Below are 19,911 nucleotides of genomic sequence, written 5' to 3'. Positions count from 1 at the left end.
CAGAGCTCCCTTACTGAGGAGGACCTAAAGTGCTTGCTACAGAAAGCCAAGGACTGCAGCCTTCAATATGGATTGAAGCTCAGCATCAAGAAAACAAAGATTCTCACCACTGGGTCCATTGGCAGCATCATGATAGACGATGAAGAGATTGAGATTGTTAACAGCTTCAGTTTGCTGTTAATACTTTTGGTACCAGAAGCCAGGAAATAGAAGGTGAATTGCATTGAGCAATTTTCTCAAGTGACCAAAATGTTGCCTTGTTCGGCTTCTGAGTCAATCAAGTATATTTTAAAAAAAATTAGGATAAGTGTGTGTCAAGGCTCTTCATAGCTCTTCAGTCTATAGTTGAACAGATCATTGGAAGAGCTGAATCATAGGAAGAATAAGGTAGCATCTGGAGAAACCAAGTGAGCTAGAAGGCAATGGGATGCCATATACAGGAAGTTGAAAGACAACAGTTGTCAGCCAAGGATCCTGTATCCAGCAAAGCTCTCTATTAAATTTGAAGGGGAAATTAGACTCTTTGAAGAAAAGAAGGACCTTAAGGAATTTATGAAAATAAGACCAAAACTACAAGAAATTTTAAGTGAAGTCCTACACACAAGAGATGCCAAAGGAAAGTGAATGGACCATAGTACAGAAACAACAGAAAAAGAAACAGCAAAATGTCAAAAGTAGAACTTGGCCTGACAAGAATAATGTGGTATCAGGATTGGAGGAAGACTCATCAACATCCTTGCTTGCTGAAAGTGAAGAGAGCTTGAAGCAGTTAGTAGAGAAGATCAAAGACTACAGCCTTCAATATAGATCATTTATAAACGTCAGAAAAACAAAAGTCCTCACCACTGGACCAGTGGGCAACATTGTGATAGACGGAGAAAAGATTGAAATTGTCAAGGATTTCATTTCACTTGGGCCTACAGTCAACAACCAGGGAATCAGCAGTTACAAAATCAAAACACATGCTACGTTGGGAAACTGTGCTGTCAAGGGCCTCGCCAGCAATGCTTTCTTGGAACAAGTGCAAAAAGGATGCTGCTTAGAGAAGTAAGGGTTGTGAAATTTTGTCTCACAGTTTGGTCACATTGTCAGAAGCTAATCCTTTGAAAATGACATCCTGCTTCAAAATATAGAGGGTTGTCAAAAGAGAGGAAAACCTATAAGAAGATGAATTGACACAGTGATGACAATAGATGTGAATATAGTGGAGGCTGTGAGGAGGTTGCCGGATAGAGCACTTTTCAGTCTTGTTTACGGAATCTCTTGATGGCACTGAACAACAATAACTTATTCTTAAATGGATATTTTTTAAAGGCAGCTGTGCACCTATACATTACCAGGTAGATTATACAGGAATCAGACAGACTCCATCTATGGAAAGAGATTGTGGAGAACCTAAATATCATCAGTCAAAACAAGGCTGGAGACAAGTTATTTAACAGAATAACCATTGCTCATAAGCATTTTCACATTAGACTTGGAAAAAAATTAAAACAAGTCTACAACAGCTACAGTACAACCTTGACTGTATCCTACTGCTGGGATTTAGAGATGGGTCCTTGTGCAGATAAGGTTCATGTGCAGAAATACTATAGTCAAATTATATATCGAAAATGCTTATATATAGAAAATATCCTGAGACTTAGAGAACCAAAAAGGAAGAACCAATTTCCAGGTTGAAAGAACTGAAGAAAAATACTGAATCCTCTTGTTCATTAGTGAATTACTCTGTGGACATAATATTGAACGGTCCATTATGCAGCAGATGCAAAGAATACCCAAAGTCACTATGCCAAAATGAAAATTGCTAACATTCCTCTGTTTCAGGAGGCAACTTCTGATCAAGACCAATAATGAAGTGGGGGGTGCGGGAGAGGAATCGAAGCTTGCACTGAAGGAGTTGATAAAATACCAACTAAGGTGTTTCAGCAGACAGAAGCAGCACCAGAAGTGCATGTCTGCCGGTGCTGAGAAATTTGCAAGATAGCTTACTTGACCAACTGACTGAAAAGGATTCATATTTGTACCTCTTCCAAAGAAAGGTGGTCAAACAGAATGTGGAGATTATTAAGCAATATCCTTAATATCACATGCAAGTAAAATCTTGCTGAAAATAATTCCGAAAGGAATTATCAACAAGGAAATTCAAGCCATGTTCAGAAGAGAACATGGAATGTGGACTGCTGTCATTGCTGACTGCAGGGTGATCTTGACTGAAAGCAGAGAATACCAGAAAGAAATCCTACCTGTGTTTGTAAACTATACAAAGTCATTTGATCCTGTAGATCATAATAAATTATGGGCAAGAATAGGAATTCCAGAGCATTTAATGATGTTACTTTGCACCACAGCCTAAGAGGCAGTCATTCATCCAGAACAGTGTGGTTTAGGATTAGAAAAGATGTGTTTCAGGATTGTGCCTCATCCTAGTACTTTACTCGGTCTGTTTGTTGAGCAGATAATCTGAGAGCTGAACTCTTACAGGAAACTCAACATCAGGATTACAGGAAGTCATTAATAGTCAAAGGTGTGCAGTTGACACAACCTTTCTTACCAGAAAGTGTTTACTTGCTGAAGCTCAAAGACTAGAGCCTTGAGTATGGAATACATTTCAATGTTGTTGTTGTTGTTAATTAAGTGCCATCAAGTCGTAGGCGACTCATAGCGACCTATGAATGAAAGTCCTGTACACTTCCTGTGTAACTTTCATCCTCTCTCCAGGTTCATAGGCTTTCCAGAGGCAAGCTATTGTGGAAGTGGATGCCACTCCTGCTTCCAAGCTACATTTCAGTGTAGAGAAAACAAAATCGTCACAATTGACAAATAATCAACATCGTGAAAAATAGACGAAAGTTTGAAGTGTGCAAGAATGTCATTTTACATGGCTCCACGGTCAGCACCATGGACACAGCAGTCGGGAAATGAAAGAATGTGTTTCTTTGGGGCAGATCTGTTTACAAGGCCCTCTTTTAAAGTGTTACTATTCTGAGGACCAACGTGTGCCTTACCCAGGACTGGGTATTTTCTTTTGCCTTGTGTGTGCGTGGAAGCTTGAGAATGAATAAGGAAGATGGAAAATAAATGATGCCTATGAGTTAAGGTATTGGGGGGAAATATTGAGTATACCATGGAGACGACCAGAAGGACAGACAAATCTATCTTGCAAAGAAGTGCAGCTGGACTGCTTCTGTGAGAATGGTAAAATTTCATCTCATAATTGTGGGACATTCACACAGTGGAATGCTATGCAGCACGCAGGAGCAATGATTTTGTAAATTACTACCTAACTTGGCAGGGATTGGAGAGCATTATGCTGAGTGAACTAACTCAGTCCTATAAGGAAAAATACTGGATAAAAACCATTATTGTAGCGTGAATATGAGGATCCAAGGGGGAGTGGGGGGTGGAAGCAGAGAGGTGAGGATGGAAAGGGTGGGCAGAGTGTGTTAATCATAGGGTTGCGTATTTGATGGGGGTGAGGGTGAAGGAAATGGGCAAGATCTGGTGTGAAAAAGTGTATTCAAACTTTGTAAATAAACCAGTGTGTGTGTGTGTGTGTGTGTGTGTGTGTATATATATATATAGTAATTACAAATTTTAAAAATAAAAAAAAAATCCTCACATGACATTTTATACCCTCTCTGGATGGCACAGGATAGGACAGAATTCCAGTGTGTTTCTCATAGGGTCTCTGTGAGTCATACTCAGCTTGATGACACCTAACAAAACAACAGCATCTTCAGTAATGTTTGGCAAAGTAGAAGCTCAGTGAAAAAGAGACAGACTCCGAACTGAGATGAATTGACTCAGTGCCTGCAGCAGTGAGCTCCAGTGGAACTCCCGTGATGAGAATGGTTCATGACGCCAGTGTTGAATTGTGCTCACAGACAGAGTCACTCTGAGTCAGAAGGTAAATATGTTAGGACAAAAAGGAGATTAGAGATTGCCAGGGTCTTTGAGGAGGAGATTGCTTGTTGGAGAGTTTTCTGTTTTGTTAATGAAGGAATCTTTGAAATGGCAAGCAGCTGGTCTGTGCTCATCCAGAGCAAAAGAGAAAAAAGGAAACCAAAGACTCAAAAAGCAAACGAGTTTGCAGTTTAGTCTCCTGGTTCAGGTCGTCTGTATGGACCACAGCCCCACCTGCCGTGAGAACAGAACTGGGTACTCTTTGCCACTGTCAGCTCTCTGAATAGGGATACAATAGGGACTCCCAGACAGACTGGAAGAAAAATGTAAATTTCTACAAAAGAAAAGGCTGAAATTCCTGGCCCAGTGGAAACAAAAGGAAACCTTGAGACTTTCATCCTGGAATGCCCTTAAAAACTTAAGAACTCAAGCCACACCTGGATGTCATCCAACAAAATGACAAACTTAATGACGAATTGACTAATAAATGAAACAATCCTTACTACCTGTACTGTGCCCCTCTAAATAATGTGGTGGTGATGGTGTTATTGTGTAGCATCGAGTTGGAACCCATACATAGCTGATCGGCCAGTGGCTTTCAGAGGCATATTTAGTTTAGTTCATACTGCAAAGGTTCTCAGTTTCCTCATCTTTGGCTTCAGTTGCTGGTGCATATGTTTGAATAACAGTCCTATTAACAGATCTTCCTTGTCTGCATATGGATAGTATCCTGTCACAGCATTGCATTTCCGGAAAGATCTGGATAGATTGAGATAGGTTTCTTGACTTTGCATGCAACAGGTTTTCATACCGGACATAGTGGATCTGATACTTAATGACAACATCTGATGCAGAGTGGCCAATAACAGTCCTATCTCAGCTCACTAATGCTTAGAATGTACATCTTTATGTGTTCCATTTAGTTTGATTTGCAGTGTTGACAAACATCTCACGGATGCCCAAAGAGCAAATCTGTCTAGAGGCAAGGATGGTGAAATTTCGTCTCGTGCCTTCTGGGCATGTTGTTAGAAGCGACCAGTCCTTGGAAAAGGGTGTCGTGCCAAGGGTGGAGGGCCTGTGAACGAGAGGAAGACCCGTAGTGAGATGGATTTACACAGTGACTTAACAATGGGCTCAAGTTCATCAGAGCTGATGGGGATGACACAGGATAGGGCAAGGTCACATCGGCTGTTGAGAGGGCCACTTAGTCACGGTCGATTCGACAGCACCTGACAACCACCGCTGTGTTGTATTGAGAATCCCATTTGTCTTCTCTAATTGTTGTAGAGAATGTTTGTATACATCTGTTCAGTTCAACTTAGTGATTCAACTTCTCAATCCTAGACTAAATTATTTTTGTCTGTTTGATGATTATGTTAGAAATTACCTCCGTGACAATGGATTTTTCAGGTTCTCCATGTGGAGTCTTTGTTTCTTTTCAAACTATGCCATCAAATACATTTAAATTTAGACTTATTTGTAAGATATTTTATCTGTGTAGTAAATGTCATTAATGCTGTTAATGCTTTTGTCTTAATTTTGTATGATATATTAACCTTTTTCATATATTATGTGAAACATATTACATATTGTACATAGTCTGTTACAAGCTCTGGTGGCCTGGTGGATAGAGGATTGTGCTGCCAACCCAAAGGCAGGAGATTCAAATCCACCCGTCGCTCTGCGGGAGAGAGATGTGCAGCCTTCTCCCTTGTGATTTAAAGGGTCTGCAAACTTGCTGACTTGTCAGCTGTGAGTAGCTTCAGACTTGATGGAAATGAGCGTGTGAGAGCCTGTATGACAATAGCTATCCTGACTAGGTTCTGGTTAGTATTTGCTGCTTGTTTCATTTTTAATGAGCTAAAGTCCATACTTGTCACAGATGTCCTTGGTTTCTGTCTCTTATCCTAGAGCATCTGATGCAGACTACTGTATGATATAATTAATCCTTCTGTCTCCATAGGTACCTTGTGGCTTCTCATGCATTTTTGTCGTTGATGACTTAGGCTGCTTTGCCCTTGTCTGCAGGGTAGCACTCCCTGGGCTCTCAGACTTCCCTTCCAAGGACTCTCCCTGGTAGTGATCTGTGTATCCGAATTGACATTTCTGTTGTGACTGATGAGAACAGGAACAGTTCACAGTCTTTTGTTAGGTCTTCTACTGGTCCCCTTATAGCTTCTCATAGTTATTCTCACTGTAGAGGTGGTTCTTTGTCCAGCATGTTAAGATTTTAAGCTATGCGTTGTTGTTGTTGCTGTGATCCTCACGTGGGTTTTCAGAGGCAGTTAATCACAAGGGAGGAGTCAGCCCCCTGAGAGGAGACTGCCCATCCTTCTCCCGTGGGGCACCTGGTGGATTCGAACCCAGTGTGTTTGAGATTGTAGTACAGTTTCCTACGACTAGGCCACCAGAGTCCCTCTCTTTGCATTAGCAATTTCCTATGCAGCTTAACGCTGGAGAGAGCCTATGTGCAGATTTCTGGAACTCCTTGTTTGTGTAGCTCCCTCTGCTCTTCAGCTGTGGGTCGTTCAAGCCTCCAGTTTTCCCAAAGTCTGGCCTTTGTTTAGGTTTCTGGTTACATTTCCCCCTTTCAGTCTTGCAGTGAAAACTACAAGAACGTCATTCTTTTTTTTTCAATTGTAAGAGAAAATATTTTAACTTTATAATATTTTAACAATAAAGTCTACAGAATAAAATGCAGTTACAACTATGAATGAATAAAAATTCAGATGTCTGATTTCGCCCTTTCCAGGATAAACCTCTTTGATCTCTTAGCAGTGCTTTTCAGAACTCTAGAGAGGTCCCTGACAGCAGATTTTTACAATGCAATTTGTCATTTAATTTCCTAACTGCTGGTACCAAGATTATTGATTTGGAGTCAAGCAAGCTGAAGCTGTTAACAATCTCTTTTCCCCTCTATTGTGATGCTGTCAATTGGCCCAGTGGTGAAGATCCTTATTTTCTTGATGTTAAGCTTGAATTTGTATTGAAAGCTGCAGTCCTTGATCTTCTGCAGCAAATGCCTCAAGTCCTCCTCAGTTGCAGCAAACAGAGTTGGGTCATCTGCATAATGCAGATAGATGGTTGAAGAGTTCTTTCGAAGGAAGAACGTCCTTCTTACATAAGCACATTTTCTGTGTTCTTCCAGTGCTGCAGCTGCTGAAAGATGGCAGAGGAAGTGGTGGTGGTGGCCAAATTTGACTATGTGGCCCAACAAGAGCAAGAGCTGGACATCAAGAAGAACGAAAGGCTGTGGCTCCTGGATGACTCCAAGTCCTGGTGGCGCGTGCGGAATTCCATGAATAAAACGGGCTTCGTGCCTTCTAACTACGTGGAAAGGAAAAACAGTGCTCGGAAGGCATCTATTGTAAAAAACCTCAAGGATACTTTAGGTAAGAGTAAAGGTAATTAAATTAAAGGTAACTTTAATTCAAAAGACAAAACCACTTTCTTTTAATTGAAATCCAACTTTGCCAGCAGGGGGGCAGAATTGGCATGAAAAGACCAGAAATCTTGATTCTAGCTAGACAAGGTAAGTTTGGCCCGTGGCGACAACCATGGCAGTTTTATTAATCTGGGCAGGCAGATCTGGTCCCAGTTTGAATCAGACCAGAGTTGTGTGAATGCACAGAACCTTCTCGAAGAGCTTCTGAGCGAGAGTTACTGTGGGCTCAGAGACTGTTAGGGGTTGAAGTTTTCCCCCCATTGAATGTGTTGTAAATCTTAACCCCTGAACTTGTAGATATAATCCTATTTGCATATAAAGCTTTCTTTGTTAATAAGATCCTATCTGCATTTTAAACCCATGGCTTTTTAGATACTGAAGAGCAAATTAGGTAAAGAAGAAATTCAACACCAAGAAGACCAGCACTATCTTAAATGTTGACAGGCCTCGGGACTCCATAGCTGGTGGGTTGGAAAAGCTGAAATAGATACTTTCCCCATTAGGGCAAACAGAATATCCTGAATTTAGACTTCCAGCCCCCTAAACAGTAAGAAAAGAAATCTCTGTGGGTTAAAGCCACCCACTTGTGGTCTTTGTGTTAAATGGTGGCACTGATAAAACAGATTTTTAAGCACATTCTACCTCTGATTTAGGATGCACCAGAGAGATGCAAGATCACGTCCTTGACGTCGAGTTAATTTTTTTTACAATGGCATATTGCTGGTATTGTAACGTGTAACACATTCACATTCTCTGTTTCAGCTTTTCAAAATAAAACACCATTTCATTGTTTAATAAGAGTTTAGAGCTCTGAATCATGACGGTAGGTCAGCATGTGCAGATTTGATCTTTCCCTCCTTAGAGCAGGGTTGTACATAGGGTCACTATGTGATGCGACAGTACGGTAGTAAACTACTGCTAATCAAAGAGTCAGCAGTTCAAATCCACCAGCCCCTCCGTGGGAGAAAGATGGAGCAGTCCACTTCCATTGAGGGTACGTACAGCCTCAGAGACGACATGGGCACCGCTGTTCTCTCCTCTCGGAACGCTAGGCATTGGAGTTGACTCAGCAATAGCGGGTCTGACTCTCTTTAAATACATAAAAAGTTTTGGTGGGTTTTGTTTTTGACTCTTTCAAAAAGAAATCTTTCCTTTAATAGGCTCAGAACCCACAGTCTGCTTCCCTCAGGGCTTGGCTGAGTTGATAGGAAGGAAGGAAATGTGCACGGGAGGGGGCTCCTTACCCCTCCCCACCCCCAAGCTCCTTGGCTAACAGGAAGGAATTGGGAGGGACAGAAGTGAATTTTTAGTCTTCTGGCAAGCATGCTCCTGTTTAATAGGACTGTACGTGTAGGTAGAATAACAGACTCCTTGTTGAACTGGAACTGACTTAGAGTTGCCTATCTAGCAGGGTTTCCGAGGTAAATCATACGAGAGGAGATGGCGTGTGATTGTCTGAGGAGCACTGGCGGAGTCACACCTGCTCTTTGGTGTGACAGCATAACTCTTCGTTCCTCAGCCCACTCGAGCTCCCTGTGTGTAGAGAAAAAGTACAATTTCATTTTGCAAAAATCATTTGGGAGCAATATAGCATAGAGCTCCCAGATGAAGACAAGACAGGCTTGGAAGCAGGATTGACACCCACTTCCTAAACAACATGCCTTTGGAAACTCAGTGAACATTAAAGAAACCATGATTGTTACAGAACAGGGTTCAGATCTTTTGTTCACGTAACAGTAGCAACAGCATAGCATGATTAACAGATAGGAAGTATTATTGGTAGACTTCTTACTCCATGTTACAGTTACTTTAGACTGTCATTTTAATTGTCATCAATAGAGGACAGATGTTTAAAGTTTTAAACCAGTTTAATATAAAAGCTAAAAATACAGCTCAAAAAGTTAAAAAGAAACGCCCCAAAATACTGATTTCTGAGCTCTAAAACATTTTCTAGCATCCTGAAAGCAATATAATAATAGATGGAGTTATTAATCTAAATTTTTTCCATGACATTTAGCCCTGGTATCTGAGTAAGTTTCCCTTCTCTAGATTTCACAGTTTTGAAAATAAGACATTATTTTTAATGATTTCTGAATGGAGGCCCACACAGGTTTTCCTTGAGCAATTGAAGAATCCAGAGTAACGATCAGAGATACTTCTGGTTTTTTAGATACTCAGTACCCAGGCTGAGATGGATCGACTCAGTGCCTGGAGAAATGGGATTAGGTCTGTGGGAGAGGATGAGATTAGCTTGGGATAGGGCAGGGTTCAGAGCCGGTGTACATAGGGTCACTAAGAGCCACAGGTGACTTGATGGCGCATAACAACACCAACCACAACATTTATGTAAAACACCTTGGTTACAGCTCTGGTAGCCTGATGGCCAGCAGCTGCGCTAAAATCCTGAAGGCAGATCCAGCAGGTGCTCTGCTGGAGAAGGAGGAGCAATCTCTTCCTGTGCCAGTCGGATCCAGCGCGACAGTACACAAGAAAAAAAAAAAAAGAAATGAGAAAATAACCCAGAACACATTGATTAGTGGTATTGGGGAAAATGAAGATAACTTTTGTCAAGATAATACATCTGCTAGTGGAAAAGGCATAGAATTGGGACCCTACCAGGGCTTGTTGCTGTGAACAAGGACACTTGTCTTCCAGGACTGGAGTGGAAACTAACGTTATCCAGCAAAGAGGACATAATCCCAGTTAGGTGTTATTTTATGTATATTTTTAAAACCCAAATTACAGTTTTTAAAAGAATGTGTTAATACTTCAAACTTTTATTAACTATTTTAGAAAATCTCCTAACTATAGTAAGTTGTGCTCCCTGTATCCAGGGTGACTAAGAACAATCTGTCTTAAGCTTCAGATTTCTCCTTAAACTGTATCGTGATGATTTTAATCCAGCTTTTGCATCAGTCAGCTTTCCTTCTTTGTCAGAATCTCTGGACTAGTTTTCAGTAATTTAAATGTCTTGTAATTAATGGATTTGTTTCACAATGGTTGTGCTCTTGGGAGTACTTTTGAAAGTTAAGAAAAAAGAATTAAAACAAAAGGAAAGAAGAAATGTTTAACTATCTTTTTTTAGCATTAAAAAAGGTCTATATGCTTTAGCTTTCAAGTTTCTTCCAAATATACATCTCAGTAAGAGGCTTTTCAGGTTATTTCCTTGGTTAGAGAGAATACAGATATTTTGAAAAGAGGGGGGGAAAAGCCACAGAAAAACTGTGTATTATTATTATTACCTGGTTGTGAGCCAAGTCACATGGATTGGGTGTGGGAAGTTTCAGTATTGCCGAACAGACCAGGAAGTTCACTGAAAATTATCCAGAGCTGTGAAACAATCTGGCCAAAGAGAACCCTGGAGTTTTATTCAAAATGGATTGGATAAACGTCTTTAAAGATTTTTTCAGTAAGTTAATCTGTTTGTTAAATTCATAGTTTCCTTGTTGAGAGATTTTTGAATTAGATTTTTCACCTTTGTGAACTTAAAGGAAAAGAGAAAACTCTATGTAGAGAATCTGGTTGAGTTACATAAACTGGTTCTTCATGCTGTTGATGAAATAGAAGCTAAAGGAGAGGTGGCGTATCAAATAGTATTCTGACTGAATAAGTAAAATAATTTTAAAATATTTTAGAATGGATGCTTCAGAAACAAAGGATATAAACACTTTGGCTGTTAGTCTTAATTTACTATAATTTAACACGGGCATGAAGTTAAGAAATTAATTATAAACATACAGAAAACATTAGGAAAAAAAGGACTTAGTGAACACATTCTTTTATGTTCAACTCTAGAATTAATAGGACATTATTTTAGTACTTTTTATGTCCATTTTACAGCAATAGGAAAGATAGTTTAATGAAGGTACCAGTCAAGAGAAAGAGAGGATGTTTTTATTTAATCTGTAAGAGTGCTAGCTAGAAATAGCTCTTTGGAGAGTCTAAGATGAGATAGTTAAATGAGTTCGGAGAGCAGTTGTATACAAAGAAAATAAAACACTGGAAGAAAATAGTGAATTCTTGGGGATGTTTTTAAGTCAGATCATAAGGTAATATTACTACTAACTTCAAAAAACCTACCAAAACGAAAACTCTTCTGTGTCTGTTGACAGCCTTTTAATCTTATGGTAGTGAACTTGATTTGACCTCCTTAAACATTTTACTGGTTGTTTCTATAAAAATGAACAGAAATGACTGTGGAGGTAGTTTATGTGCAAGGAAACCCGAGTAATCTGTTGAGATATTTCAGGGGAAAGGACACAGTGGAAAAGAAGCTAATATGTTTTACAAAGAGTGCTGTGGTGGGGGTGGGGAGTGGTTAATCTTAGGGTCCTACAGTTTGGTGGGTGGAGGGAGGGGTGGGTAAAGGACCTGGGATAGATCCGGTGTGAAAAATAATGTATACAAACTTTGTAAGTAAACCAGTATAAAATAATAATTTTTAAAAAAGAATGTTTTAATTGTGAAATGAATACTATCATATGTAAAGAAATTTCGCTCTGGTGTCTAGGTCAGTCCCTCTGGTGTGTCTTTTTGAGTTGTAGTAATTTTTTTTCAGATCAGAAAGTTCAATTTGTTTTCCTTTTGAGGAATTTAATTGTATTCATTTGTCCTTAAACATATTTTAAAATTTTTTTTAATTAATTTTATTATTTGTGTGTATACCGTCAAATTGAATCTGACTGGTACAGGAGGAGATCGTCCCTCCTTCTCCAGGAGAGCATCTGGTGGATTCATACTGTGTACCTCTGGGATTGCAGTGCATCTTCTTTGCCACTAGGCCACCAGAGCTCCCTTAAACATATTTTTTTAAAAGTTAGTTTTCTTAACACATTTTTTGCTCTAAGCCAGTCACAGAGTAAGATATAACTCTTGTAATAGAGAGCCAATGACCGTTGTCACTTATTATTAATAATACAGTGAAGTGTGTCTTAAAATCTGATCATAAAAAATAAACCTTAGTCAGCCAGAAATGGTCTAAAGCCCCCAATAGGTTGTTTTATTGAGGCAGTGTTTCACTGTGCCATCTTAACAGTGCAGTGATAAACCTGGTTCTCTCTATGGAGTTCTAGCAAGGTGATAGTTAATTTTAAATGCATCTGTACACTGAAGTCTAGACTTTTGAGATTTTTAACCAAATTTCCTTTCCTCAGTTCCTGTAGTACCTCTAGAACTTTTATTTTGCTGGTCATCTGACACAGACTACTCACTTGTCTACAACTCGAACTATCTTAAAAGTTAGGTTGTTGTTGATACTGCTTTTGTTGTTGATTTGGGACTTAGGAGACCCTGTGTGTTAGAGGAAACCTACCTTAATAGAATTTTCAAGAAAGAAAAAAAAAAGTAGATGAAACAGCATATTTAATTATGGTGTGGTAACCAGAAGAAAACCCTTAAGATCAAAAAAACACAATGTTTTAGATAAAACGCAAGATGATAAAAATTAATAATACATTTTATTTCACATAGATAAAAATGAAATGAAAACTTCATGGTAAGACTATCATGTTTTATCGCATTAGAATTCCTCGGTTCTGCTCCCAGATATTTCCTGTTTCTAATTTGTAAAGCAGTAAGTTGAGCAAGACTAGATGATCCTGGAAAGTCCCTTCTGACTTTGAAAGGCATATAGTCCTGACAAATAATCAAACAGTCTTGCATACAAACTGAGAAATCTGTGAGGGAGAAGTTGGTCTTGTAGAAAAGAACATTCACAGAACCATAGTTCACTAAAGAATGAGAAGTAGTAATACCGTCTTTGGAGCCATTCTACAGAATGTTTACGCAGTGATTTAAATGCAGCAAAGTTCTTAATTTATATGAAAAGTAAGGACAATCTGGTATTGAAAGCAACAAGGAGTATACTGGATTTAGAAATATTGTTAGAAGCTAAAAGTGTAGGTAGAAATAAACAAGATGATTATAATAGAAATACGAAATACTGCATCACATTTAAGAAAGGTTGGTGAGACTGCCAGGTTGCTGTTTATACGAGTAAAAGACTTGATGCTACTGTGATTAATGTAGGTGGTAAAAAACCGAACAGAAAACCCTCACCATTTTCCATGGTGGTGGTGGTTGATCAGTGCCGTCGAGTCCTTGGTGACTCATAGCGACCCTGTGAACGAAAGTCCTCTACACCTGTGTGACTTTCATCCTTTCTCCAGGCTCAGAGGGTTTCTGGAGGCAAGCTATTTCCGGAAGTGGATGTCGCTCCTCCTTCCAAGCTTGTTTTAGTCAGGGAGCTCCACCAAACACTGTCCACCATGGATAACCATCCTCGCGTTTAACACATCAGTGTCACAGTGTTCAGCTTCACAGCGACCACAAGTTACTTCTGTACGGCAAGTGGGCATACCAGGTCTATATGACCTAGAAGAATGTTTCACCAAAAACAATGAAAAACAGGTCTTAGGGCCACGGATTAGAGTCACCCACCTTTGGCTTGGTAGCATCACTTTTGGTCCACTAGGCCAACTGGTCTCTGTGTCGTTAAGTGCTGTCAAGTCGTTGGCAACTCATAGCGACCCTATGAACGAAAGTCCTCAACACCTGCATGACTTTCATCCTTTCTACAGGTTTAGAGGATTTCCAGAGGCAAGCCATTTACGGAAGTGATGCCACTCCTGCCTCCAATTTTCCATGGTAGTATTGATAAAATCTTTGTTGTGTTCAGATAAAGGGATGCAGTAGGTCCCATCTGTGCTTGTGTTGGTGAAGTAAAACGAGAAGTGGTTTAGCCACTTTGGAGAGAAGAGCTTTAACAATGGTGTTGAGAAACTCAGATGCTTCCAAATACTGCTATCTAGTCGGTCAAGGATTTGGAAACCAGGTAGCATCAGAATCCCTTATGGGTGTGGAGACTTGCCTGAGGAAAAGGACAGCTGTCATATCAAGATGAGATTGTTCACCATGCTTAACCAACTTTGTAAACACTTTTCAGGAATTTCTAAGGTGTTGCTCTGTATAAGAAAGTGCTGTAGGAAGAGAGAGGTAAGATTGGTGGATAAGAGTAATGGGGAGACTGAAAGCTTTACTAACAGGCAGAAGCTCAGGATGTAAATTTCTGTCTTGGAGCTGTACTCCTCCACCTGTCCACAGTGCCTAAGAGTTGAGCATTTGCGTGGATCACAGCAAGTTACGGCTAACCTTGAGGAAAATGGGAATCCCAGAACACTTGATTATGCTTGTGCAAAACCTATACTTGGACCAGGAAGCAGTTTTCAGAACAGAGCAAGGAAACACAGCATGGTTCAAAAATCAGAAAAGGAGTGTGTCAAGGATGCATCCTGTCTCCATATCTTTTCAATCTATATACAGAACAAATCATTCAGGAAGCTGGGCTTTATGATGAAGTATGTGGCATCAGAATTGGAGGAAGATTCATCAACAAACCTAGGTTATGCAGATATTACAACCTTGCTTGCTGAAACTAGGAGAACCTGAAGCTCTTGCTGCAGAAGGTCAAGCATTGTAACCTTCAATGTGGATTGAAGCTCATCCTCAAGATAAGATTCTCACCACTGGGTCAATTGACAGTGTTATCATAGATGGAGAAGAAGTTGAGTTTGCTCAGTTCCACAATCTTAACACCAGTAGCCAGGAAATCAAAAGACAAATTGCGTTGGGAAAATGTGCTGTCAGGATCTCTCCACAGAAAAGCAATGATGTCAGCCTAGAGACTAAGGTGCACCTAATCCAGGCCATGATCTTCGCAAACTTGTTCTGCATCAAAGAGCCGGACAATGACTAAGGACGACAGAAGAAGAATCAATACCTTCAAATTGTGGTGCTTGGAGAAGAGTCTTATAGACCACCAAGAAAACAAATAAATCTTTCCTGGAGAGGGTGTAACCAAGTTTCTCCTTGGAGGTTAGGGCATTGAAGCTCTGTCTCACATACTTTGAGCATGCTGCCAGGAGGGATCGATCCTTGGAGAAGGACAACATGCTCAGAAGGTGGAGAGACAGTGCAGGAGAGGAAGACCCCAGATGTGATGGATTGATACAGTGACTGGGACAATGGAGGTTGGTGTGTCTGAATCAGTGAGACTGGCTGAGGAAAAGGGCAGGCTTCAGCTGCTGTATGTAGGGTCACTTTGGGTCACAGGTGACTCGGCAGCACATAACCACAACCACCTTACTGACCCTGGTTACAAGATAGAATGATAAAGGTTTGTGTAATTTGAAAACCTAAATATACTAGAGCTCGTACAGTAAGAACTCGTACCGGTTGAGTGAGAGCCTGCTGTGCGCTGTGCTCAGTGCTTTTTGTACGTTTTAAAAATAATCTGCAAAAATTTGAGGAGGTGGCAGCACTACACCCACCATCATTTTGCAAACAAGGAAACTGGAATTCAGAGATTAAATAAACTGAAATCACACAGCTAGTAAGTAGCAAAGCTAAAGTTTGCACTTAAGGGATCTCCTTTGTTAGCGTTTCCTTCCTGGAGCCTTTGTGGCTGAGGAATAGAGCAATTAAAGTCAGATAAGCACTGGGTTAGAGGAGTTTGATTTGAAGGAACTGTTGAAATTAGGAAGACAGTGGTGAGCTCACGCTAAGGTTGGGGAGAATTTGAAAAATGTAATATATTTGAATCTGAGGGAGACTGTTGATTATCAATTCAGAAATTAAGAGAGACTAGTACGCTCTGTTGTGGAGCATTTTCTTCACCTGTTTTACTAATTTCAGAAGGCCTGGTTCAACTCCTGGCCAGTGTTCAGTTACTGCTGGTCAATTAGTAGATGCTGAACTTCTAGATTAAGATTGGCTGAGATAACCCGAGAGATAACCAGTGGTCCAGTCTCCAACTGACCATGGAGATGAAGCCACACTGGTCAGTGTTCACTGGGCCACCAGGAACAGGGGGCTCACTTGCAGGCAGCTAATAATAACAACATCTTTTTGATAAAGCAGAAGGTTGTTGCTGTTGTTGAGTACCATCAAGTCGGAACCAACCTATAGCTGACACTCCAGCGGGTTTTCTGAGCCTGTTAATCGCACGGGAGGAGACTGCCCATTCTCCTGTGGAGCAGCTGGTAGATTCAAACCCCATGCCTTTGGGATTGCAGTGCGGTAGCAACAAAAGACAATAAACTGGTCCTTTTCAAACTGTTTACACAAGGGAACAACATTCTATTGCCTCGGGGTATGATTTGCCCATGCATGTGTTCAGTTGTTGAGATGGTTAACATTAGGAGAACACTTAATAATGGGCCAAGTGAGTAAGAATGTGGTGGATATTGGTATGCACCGTGCAGATTAGTTCAAAGGAACAAGGACTGAGTGTTGTACGAGAGAAATCATCCTTGAGGATAAGATACTGGACCAAATCTTGAAGAATGAGTAGTGTTTTCAGACAGGGAAACATACTGTGTGTAAAGGAATAGCCCATAAAAGAATATAAAGTTTTGGTAACTATAAAGAGCTTGTTTTTGCTATAACGTTAGTTGTAGCAGTAATGTGTCAAGGAAGAATTGGTATTCTTCTAAAAGGAGATCAGATAGGACTCTGTGTTGCATAGAAAATAAGTATTGTAAGGATGACCTTTCCCTAAAGTATTCCTGGCTTCTAAGATTAAAACACACACTGAGATTTGTGGGAGAAAGGTAGGCATTCTCCTCCCGTGTGATTACCTGCCTCTGAAGACCCACTGGAGGGTCAGCAGTGGGTCAGTTTCAGTTCGATGATAGACAACAACAGCAGCATTGAGAGATTTCCTCTCCAGAATGTCATTCATCCTGCTTATGGATAACTTTACAGTTGTCTTTTTCAGAATTATAAACTAATTTGGGAATTTTATTATAATTTCTCAACTGATTCTATTACCCTGAGTATTAATTGTGGATCCAAGTAAAATAAAATCCTTGACAACTTTTAGTCTCTTCTCTGTCCATCATGATGGCCCACTGGTGAGTGTTTTTCCTTTCTTGTTACTGAGATGTAATCTGTACTGAAGGCTGTATAGTCTTTGATCTTCTACGGTAAGTGCTCCAAGTCTTTGACATTCTCTGTAAGCAAGATTCTGTCATAGGTGTAACACAGATTACCGGTGAGGCTTCATCCAGTTCTGGTGTCCTCATATCATCCAGCTTCTCGGATGAATTGTTCAGCATACAGATCAGAAAGGATACGTCCTTGACACACAGCTTTCCTGGTTTTAAACTCTGGATCATATTCTCTTGTTCTAGACAGTGTTTCTTGGTCTGTTTCTAGGTTTCACATGCACATAATTAAGTATATTGGCTTTCACATTCATTGCAGTATTATCGACTGTTAAACACCTTTGCTTAGTCAATAAAAGCACAGGTAAACATACTGTGAACCTGGAGAAAGGAGGAAAGTCATGCAAGTGTTGAGGACTTTCATTAATAGAGTTGCTATGAGTCACCTATGACTCGATGGCACTTAACAACAGCAAACATTCTGGTATTTTTTTTTTTTTCTTTCACCTAAGATCCATCTGACGTCAGCATTGATCTCCCTTGTTTCCTGGCCTCTTTTAAATCCAGCTTGAATGGCTGAAGTTCCCTGTTGGCGTGTACTGTTCCAGCTGTTTTTGAGGAGTCTTCAGCAAGGTTTAACCTGCGTGCACTGTTAATAATAATGTAAAAGAATTTCCACTTGTTGTTGGATCACCTTTTTTTGGTGATGGGAACAAATTTGAATCTCTTCTAGTCGCTTGGCCAGGTAGCTGTCTTCCAAGGTTCTTGGCATTGGCTAGTTAGTGAGCACTCCCAGGGCTGCATCTGTTTGCTGAATCCTCTCATTTGGTGTTCCTTCAGTTTCTGGGCCCTTATTTTTTTGCTACTGTCTCCAGTGCAGCTTGAACTTGCTTCATTATCAATGGTTCCTGATCATATGCCACTTGTTGAATGTTTCTGTGTAGACCCGTTCTTTCTGGTACAGTGATTCTGTTACTCCTTCCATTTTTTTTTCTTTCTTCTTTTTTAATGCTTTCTAGTTCATTCAAGATTTTGCCCACTGAATCCTTCACTATTACAACTTGAAGCTTGAAATTTTTCTACAGTTCTTTTAGCTTGAGAAATGTCCAGTGTGTTCTTCTCTTGAATTCTAATTCTAGCTCGTTGTATCTTTCGTTATAATGTCCTGCTTTTTCTTGAGCTGCCCTTTCAAATATTTTGTTCATCACCTCTTACTTCAGCATTTCTTCCCATTATTTTGGCCTCTCTGTGCTTGAGGGCAAATTTCAGAGTCTCCTCTGATAGCCGTTTTCTTCTGTACTTTCCTGTCTTGGTAAATGACCTTTTGCTTTCTTCCTGGATGATGTTCTTGCTGTCATTCTACAACTCATCTGTTCTGTGGTCACTAGTTTGGTACATTGTCTATTCTTGAGATCATTTTTTAATTCAGTTGCGTTTGACGGCTGGTACTGAGCTTCTCCATCGATGCTTTCCACCTGTGCAGTCAGTGTGATTGCTGTATGGTCCATCGTATGAGGTCTGCTGCCCCCGACCTCTCCAAAGTCCTAAAGAGCAGTGATGTCACCACAAGGACTGAAGCACACCAATCCAAACCATGGTGGTGTCAGTTGCTTCCTGTGCACTTGAAAATTGAATCATGAAAAAGTAAGACCAAAGAAGATTTGATACCTTTAAATTATGGTGTTGGAGAAGAGTACTGAATATCCAGGGCCGACTGCCTAAAGAACATTAAAGTCTGTCCTGGACAAAGTGCAACTACAGTGATCCTTAGAGGTGAAAGGATGGTGAAGCTTCACCTTCCGTACTCTGGGCCTGTTGTCAGAAGGAGCCATTACTTGGAAAAAGATACCAAGCTGGGAAAGGTAGAGAGAGGAAACCCTTCAACAAGATAGGATGACACAGTGATTATAACAACGAGTTCAAGCGTGGTGGAGATTATGCAGACAGTAAAGGATAGGGCCTGGTTCGTATCTGTCCATACCTATATACAGAAGACCTGTCAGTACAACCATTATTCAAATATGCATGCCAGTAACTGGATGAAATTGAGGGTATCTGCCAGCCCTTGCCATCTGAAATTGATTGTGAAGTGAGAGTATAATCCTATTCATAAGTGATGGGTCATGGTTTTGATTAGCATTTACTTGATGACGTGTGTGGGGTTCTTTTTTTTATTATTATTGTTTTATGTGTGTGTGTGTGTACTGTCAAATTGGATCTGACTGGTACAGGAGGAGATTGTCCCTTCTTCTCCAGCAGAGCATCTGGTGGATTTGAACCGTGCGTCTCTGGGATTGCAATGCAGCTTCTTGCCACTAGGCCACTAGAGCTCTCCTGGTTCATTTTTTTAATAAGGTATTTGGCTGTTTGTCTCTGGTGCAGTGTATTTTTTGTACCTGTCCTTTGCCCATTTTAAAATTATTGTTGTTGTTATGTGCCGTCGAGTCGTTTGCGACTCATAGCGATCCTATGTACAACAGCCCTAAACCCTGCTCTATTCTGTGCCAATCGCATTGCCTCTGACACACCCATCCCGATTACCCCAGTCACTGAATCAGTCCACCTTATAGAGGGTCTTCCCCTCCTGCGCTGTCCCTCCACCCTACCAAGCATGAT

The 19,911-nt window shown here is 40.4% G+C and overlaps 1 protein-coding gene across 1 annotated transcript in view; it reads left to right on the top strand.

Moving 5' to 3' along the window:
• Positions 1-7,051: 7,051 nt before the first annotated feature.
• Positions 7,052-19,911, top strand: part of NCK1 (NCK adaptor protein 1) — a gene marked incomplete at its 3' end in the record, with an annotated part of 24,339 nt that continues 11,479 nt past the window's right edge. The window contains exon 1 of the mRNA XM_006883416.1: positions 7,052-7,298. Within this exon, the coding sequence (XP_006883478.1) occupies positions 7,073-7,298 (226 nt within the window). The remainder of the gene's footprint in view (positions 7,299-19,911) is intronic.

Source organism: Elephantulus edwardii, unplaced genomic scaffold (genome assembly GCF_000299155.1).
Source record: "Elephantulus edwardii isolate Elephantulus edwardi_28Jun2011 unplaced genomic scaffold, EleEdw1.0 scaffold00027, whole genome shotgun sequence".
NCBI lineage: Eukaryota > Metazoa > Chordata > Mammalia > Macroscelidea > Macroscelididae > Elephantulus > Elephantulus edwardii.
This window is presented reverse-complemented; position numbering and strand designations above follow the sequence as displayed.